The 7,503-nt window shown below is 43.0% G+C and overlaps 1 protein-coding gene across 1 annotated transcript in view; it reads right to left on the bottom strand.

Annotated features, from left to right (window-relative positions):
- The window catches only part of CCDC69 (coiled-coil domain containing 69), a 40,542-nt gene that overhangs the window by 9,141 nt on the left and 23,898 nt on the right, over positions 1-7,503 (bottom strand). Inside the window, exons 4-5 of the mRNA XM_027081393.1 lie at positions 5,410-5,516; positions 4,818-4,905 (exon numbers count right to left, since the gene is read on the bottom strand). Of these exons, the coding sequence (XP_026937194.1) occupies positions 4,818-4,905; positions 5,410-5,516 (195 nt within the window). The remainder of the gene's footprint in view (positions 1-4,817; positions 4,906-5,409; positions 5,517-7,503) is intronic.

Raw genomic sequence — 7,503 nt, 5'->3', positions numbered from 1 at the left:
CATTTCTCCAAAGAAGATATACAGATTGCCAACAAACACATGAAAGAATGCTCAACATCATTAATCATTAGAGAAATGCAAATCAAAACTACAGTGAGGTATCAACTCACACCGGTCAGAATGGCCATCATCAAAAAATCTAGAAACAATAAATGCTGGAGAGGGCGTGGAGAAAAGGGAACCCTCTTGCACTGTTGGTGGGAATGTAAATTGATAAAGCCACTGTGAGAACAGTATGGAGGTTCCTTAAAAAACTAAAAATAGAACTACCATACGACCCAGCAATCCCACTACTGGTCATATACCCTGAGAAAACCATAATTCAAAAAGAGTCATGTACCAAAATGTCCATTGCACCTCTATTTACAATAGCCAGGACGTGGAAGCAACCCAAGTGTCCATCATCGGATGAATGGATAAAGAAGATGTGGCACATTATACAATGGAATATTACTCAGCCATAAAAGGAAACGAAATTGAGATATTTGTAGTGAGGTGGATGGACCTAGAGTCTGTCATACAGAGTGAAGTAAGTCAGAAAGAGAAAAACAAATACCGTATGCTAACACATATATATGGAATCTAAGAAAAAGAAAAAGGTCATGAAGAACCTAGGGGTAAGACGGGAATAAAGACACAGACCTACTAGAGAATGGACTTGAGGATATGGGGAGGGGGAAGGGTAAGCTGTGACAAAGTGAGAGAGAGGCATGGACATATATACACTACCAAACGTAAAATAGATAGCTAGTGGGAAGCAGCCACATAGCACAGGGAGATCAGCTCCGCGGTTTGTGACCACCTAGAGGGGTGGGAGGGAGATGCAAGAGGGAAGAGATATGGGAACATATGTATATGTTTAACTGATTCACTTTGTTATAAAGCAGAAACTAACAAACCATTGTAAAGCAATTATACTCCAATAAAGATGTTTAAAAAAAAACCAAAACTCTACAGTAAGAACAAACAAGTTAATTAAAATGGGCAAAGGATTTGAACAGACATTTTACCAAAGAAGTTATACAGACAGCAAATAAACACAAGAAGAGATGTTCTATATGATTAGTCATTACTGAAATGCAAATTACACCCACAGTGAGTCACCACTGTTTATTTATTAGAACAGCAAAAAATAAAAAGTACTGACAAGTGTTGGTGAAAAGGAACAGTGGAACTCATCCATCACTGATGGGAATGTAAAATGATGGTCCCTTAGGAAAGCAGTTTAGTCATTTCTCATAAAGCTGAACATACATTTATGATATCCATTCCACTCCTAGGTGTTTACCCAAGAAACTAAAGAACACACAGAGACATGTACACAAATGTTTAGAAGAGCTCTATTCATAATTGCCTCAAGTTGGAAACGACCTGTCCCCCCAGGGACAAGGGGATGAGTGAACACTAGATCACAACTCAGCCATGAAAAAGAAGGTACTATTGATACACCCAGCCACTTGGATGACTCTCAAAGGCATCATGATGAGGGAAAGAAGACAATGTTAAAAATTATATTGTATTGTTTTGTTTCTCTAACAGCCTCAAAAAGACAAAACCATAGTGGTGGAGAACAGATCAGCGGTTGTCAGGGGTTGGGGTGGGAGAAGATGTGAATACAAATGGGCAGCCTGAGAGAGTGTTTTGGGGGTGATGGAACTGTTCTATATTGGATTATGGTGATGGTTGTACGAATCTACACGTGTGTTAAAGTTTATGAAACTGTATATCAGAAAGTCAATTTTAATGTATAATAATTAAAAAATAAAAACAAAAGTAGAAAATAAAAGACAACAAGGTTATCAAATGTGAATAACCACCACTAGCCTCTCACAGTTATACTTCCCCCATGCTGTGCTTTTAGTCATTCATTTAATACACACTTAGGAGCACCTAATTGGTGCCAAGCAATTCAAAAGTAACTATGAAAGAATTCTGACTGATGGGAAGAACTCGAGACAGGCAGTCCCTTCCCCTCTGGGGTTGTTACAGTAGGAAAATTTTCTTATCAATATATTTACAATGCTAAAATTAATATCAAAGCAATGCTCTGCTTGGAGAAGAAAGTTCTTTTCCCATAATAGCCTGGAGAGGGAGGGAAGGAAGATTTTAGAGATACACATACTGAAAGGAGATTCAAGGTAGGTTTTAGAGATACAGAAAGTGAACTAAGGTCCAGTGACAGACCCAGTTTCACGGGGTGTATTAGTATTAAAGTGCAACCCTTCAAATTCCCAGGGCAAGGGCTTCAATTCTGTTTCAAAATTGCGCTAATGTTGCAATATGTTTCAAGATTCTTAAAATTGTTCAGACCTCTGTTCTAGTTATTCCATTTCTGGGAATCTAAGGATATAATGTAAAATGTGGGCACATCTTTACGCAAAACACGTTTAGTGCAGTGTTACTTACAATAGTTAAAAATCTATATGTCTAGACTCACAGGAAATAAGGAAAACCATGTATGCAGTGGTCTAGATTTTACATTTTAGTAGCAGAAGAATTACTTGGAAACATGTTTGATACAATGTTAAATAAAAAGAACAAGATATAAAATTTTACATATAAAATAATCTTAACTGTGTTTTTAAAAAGATAAATAACTCTGGGGGAAAGTCATACAAATACTGATGATTAAAGAAAAACTGGCTTAACATTTTCAAGGTCAATTTCAATAGCATCAAAAATCTAGATAGGGCTTCCCTGGTGGCGCAGTGGTTGAGAGTCCGCCTGCCGACGCAGGGGACACGGGTTTGGGCCCCGGTCCAGGAAGATCCCACATGCCACGGAGCGGCTGGGCCCGTGAGCCATGGCCACTGAGCCTGCGCGTCCGGAGTCTGTGATCCGCAACGGGAGAGGCCACAACAGTGAGAGGCCCGCGTACAGCAAAAAAAAAAAAAAAAATCTAGATAACCTTCCCCAAAGAAGCTATACAAATGGCCAACATGCACATGAAAAGATGCTCAGAAAAATTAGTCATTAGGGAAATGCAAATCAAAACCATGATGAGATACCACTTTGCACTCACTAGGATGGCAATAATAATAATAGCAACAACAATGGAAACTAACAAGTGTTGGCAAGGATGTGGTGCAATTGGAACCCTTGTGCAATGATGTTGGAACTGAAAAGTGGTGCAGCCACTGTGGAAAACAGTTTGGTGGTTTCTCAGAAAGTTAAGCATAGAATTACCATGGGACCCAGCAGTTCTACTCCTAAGCGTACACCCAGGGGAACTGAAAGCAGGTGTTCAAGCAGGCGCTTGTCCTGGTGGCACTGGTTCATAGCCCAGGCATCCATCAGCTGATGAATGGATAAGAGAGTGTGGGGTGCCCAGGCAATGGGATATTATTCAGCCACAAGAAGGAATGGAATAATTTTAAAAATGGGGGGAGAAAAAGGAATGGAGTGCAAATGCACACTGCGGCATGGATGAGCCTTGGAAGTGTTATGCTGGGTGAAGGAAGCCAGATGCAGGGGTTGTATGATTCCACTTACACGAGTGTCCGCAGTGGCACAGCCATGAGACTCAGAGCAGAGTGATAGTTGCTGGGGGGTTGGAAGGGGGAGGGTGGGGTTTGGGAGTGACTGCTTAGTGGGTATGGGGTTTGCCTTTAGGATGAGAGAGTTCTGGAAGTGGACAGTGGTGATGGTTGCAGGGCACTGTGAATGGAGTAAATGTCACTAATGGTAAATCTTAGGTGTATTTTACCAAACTAAAAGATATATGTACATAAACTTTGCCATACCAACCCTACGAGGATGTTATTCTAATGATAAAATCATGAGTGTGGCCAAGATTTTACAAAATGAGGTTCACCGTGTAAGAATCACTGCTATTATAAACAATGGCAAAAGTTTGAAACTGCCGAAATGCCTAACCAGAGGGGCTCGGTTAAATGAGCAAAGGTACACACCGGAATGCTACGTAGTTACTAAAACTGTGCTACAGGAGTTTAATGACAAGATGTTAATACAATTCAAAGTGAAAAAATCCATTTATCTCCTCCCCCCAAAGTGTGTGTGTGTGCATAGATATATATTCTAGGTAAATACACACAAAGGAAGTAAAAGGGATCTATATCAAAGGGGTAGCAGTGATTAGTTCTGGGTGGAATTACACACAATTTTAATTTTCTCAGTAATAAAAATATACTAATAAATACTTGCTAAGTATCTTGTGAACTATCAGGGACTGTTCTAGATTCCTTCATCTACCTATCTATCTATCTATCTATCTAACTAACTAACTATAAATTAAATTGTTTGATTCTCATAAAGACCCTATGAACAAGGGTTAACTAACTTCTTCAAGGTTACACAGCTGGTAAATGGTGAAGCTGGGATTCAAACCCAGAGACCATTTGCAGAGTCTGAGATCCAACCATTATGCTGTAAGATGTTTTTGTTTAATCCATACATTCTAAATTTTCTTTGATGAGCACATCACATGTAAAAGGAAAGAAAGTTACTTGAAAAAAAAAAATCAACCTAACCATAAATTGTAAGAGCCGTCAGCATTGTGGGGAAGGAAAACAGATATTTTTAAATTCTCCTATTTTCCAAATGTCCTGTAATGAATACAAATTGCTTTTAAAATGGAAAGGAAAAACACCTCTCAACTAAGGTAAAACAAAGGATGGGGTCAGATTTTACATGCCTGAAAGGACAAGTCGAAGGACGCTGCAAACTCCAGCCCTGAAGTGACCAACTGCTTATGGACCAGAGCTGGGAGGGAGGGGACAGTGGGAGTCCCGTGTGAACTCAGCTGGTGGAACAGAAGGAGTCCGTTCCACACCCTCCCAAGTGCATCTTGTCCTTACCTCTCAGGGCCTCCGCGTGCTCTCCCTCCAGGACTCTTCGCTGTTCATTCAGTTTCTCTCCAAGCTCTAGTTCCCTCTCCTTCTCCACCTGGGGGCGGAGGGTCCAGAACAGGATAAGACTGAGTAGGTTCAGGGCAGCCTCACTTATTCACTCACCGACACTGGAGCCTTTTGGAGGTTGGTGATCAGAGTCCTACCCGCTGATCGGAGTGATGGGAATGACATGTGCCCAGAGAGGGCACAAGGCCTCCAAGACATAGCAGGTGTGGCTGACTTTGCCCTCTTTAGGGCTTAGAAGGGGGTTCCCAGAGATTTACCAGGTGGAAAGGGATTTTGGAATCTTCTAATCCTGATGCCACTGAGGGCAGGAAGCCCTTTGTTATGTTAGTGTTTCCCCACCTTTTATTGCATAGAATGAATATAATGAATTATATGCCAGCAGTTACAAATATTTGTTCAACAGATAAAGGACTCTCTTCCTGGTAAAACAAGTAAGAGATACTCACACCAACAATAAGGACAAAAGATGGCCTCACTCTGGGATTTAACATGGTCAGCAGAGCAGGAGGAAAAGAGAGGGGCTGGGCCTTACCTTCTGTGCCCATTTCTTCTTGTCCTCTTCGTGTTGCTGGAGAATTCTGGTGAGAGCCTTCTGGTGCTGCCCAGCCTCCTCAGATGCACAGAGATGGACAGTTGTGGCTATAGGTGAGGGAGGAAAAAAACAATCACAGAGCAGAGGCTGGGACCAGGCCCAGCAGAGAGGGTGTATGAGGCTCAAGCTAAGGGCTGGGGAGCCTGTCTCCTCCTCAAGAATGGTCTCAGCTCGGGGGTCAACCTCCAGAGGCAGCTCCTTAAACCTCCCTGGCTTTGGAGACCCTCCTTCATAAAGTGCAGAAGCCAGGGGTCTCATTTTGCCCCTGGGATCTATAGCAGAGCCGGTAACTCACAGGACATGTTCAGCCCATAAAGGTGCTATTTGCTCTACCCCAGGGGTCCCCAACCGCCGGGATCTAATGCCCGATGATCAGAAACGGAGCTGATGTAATAATAATAGAAATAAAGTGCGCAATAAAAGTAATGCACTTGAGTCATCTCAAAACCATCCCCCCCCCGCCCCCGTCATGCCCCAGTCCTTGGAAAAATTGTCTTCCACGAAAACGGTCCCTGGTACCAAAAAGGTTGGGGACGCTGCTCTACCCAATATCTAAATTAAAAACAAATAGTGGCTGACGCTTAATAACTGGGCAGATTTTACTTAATACGACAGATTTCCAACTTATCTTGAAGAAGCCAAAGAAGTGGCGGTGTGTGCCTTAGTGTCAAAGCAGGAGCTGGGCTGAGGGGCAGCTGCCTTCCCCTCCGTCCAGGATGTGGCTCTGCCCTTTGCTCACAGAGGACGCGTGTAAGGGGCCACTTGGTCACACACGTTACTTGCTGGACCCTGTGTCTGAGTGTGTGACCCCTCACCTTCAGCATCCCCCGAAGCGGGGGGCAGAGAGGCTGCTGTGAACAGTGAGGAGACGCAAACAGGAAACCCCCAAACAGGCCTGGTGATGCCACTCTGAGTCCAACAGGCTCTGGGTCTCACCTAAGGCAGGGACCCACCCTCTCGGGGCTTCAATTAAATCAGGATAATGATAATACCTACCTCATGGGGCTATTGAGATAGTTAAGTCAGAAAACAATGGCGATAAAAATAACAACAGCAGGTAAACAATAAAGAGCGCTTACCATGCTCAGAAACACACCCAGCTCTGTTCCAAGTATCTCACAGGTATTACTCACTGAATCCTCACAACCACCCAGAGTGGTGGGCACTGTGATTATCCCCATGTCACGGATGAGGGAACTGAGGGACAAAGAAATCATGCAACCTGCGCAAGATTACCCAGTTCACAATCGGGATAAAGGACTGTGAACCTACACGATGTGATTCCACAGCAGACATTCTGAACTACCACCTTGTTCTACCAGCTTATGCATAAAAAGCAGTAATTGTACAATAGCCAACACGTGGAAGCAACCTAAGTGTCCATCAACACATGGATGGATAAAGTAGATGCAGTATATACGTGTAAAGGAGTATTACTCAGCCATGACAAAGGATGAAATTCTGCCATTTGCAACAACATGGATGGACCTAGAGGGTATTATGCTTAGTGCACTAAGTCAGAGAAAGACCAATACTGTATGTTACCGCTTATATGTAGAATCTAAAAAATACAACAAATGAATGAATTTTAAAAAGCACTAAGTGTAGTGCCAGGCATTTGGAGGTGATCAATAAGTACTCTTCATTGTTCACTAAATGTTCTCTAAATATTCCTCAGTGTTCATGACAAGCACTGGAGGCTAATACTAGCATTGTTAGCATTATTATAAATGTAGTAGTAATAGGGACTTCCCTCGTGGCACAGTGGTTAAGAATCCTCCTGCCAATGCAGGGGACACGGGTACGATCCCTGGTCCGGGAAGATCCCACATGCCACGGAGCAACAAAGTCCGTGTGCGCCACAACTACTGAGCCTGTGTGCTCTAGAGCCTGTGAGCCACAACTACTGAGCCCACGTGCTACAACTACTGAAGCCTGCGCACCTAGAGCCCGTGCTCTGAAACAAGAGAGGCCATTGCAATGAGAATCCAGCTCACTGCGACGAAGAGTAGCCCCTGCTCACTGCAACTAGAG

Source organism: Aethalodelphis obliquidens, unplaced genomic scaffold (genome assembly GCF_003676395.1).
Source record: "Aethalodelphis obliquidens isolate GAN/ISIS:26980383/991018 unplaced genomic scaffold, ASM367639v1 scaffold45, whole genome shotgun sequence".
In the NCBI taxonomy this organism is placed as follows: domain Eukaryota; kingdom Metazoa; phylum Chordata; class Mammalia; order Artiodactyla; family Delphinidae; genus Aethalodelphis; species Aethalodelphis obliquidens.
The sequence above is the reverse complement of the archived record's forward strand: the minus strand, read 5'-3'. Positions and strand labels throughout refer to the sequence as shown.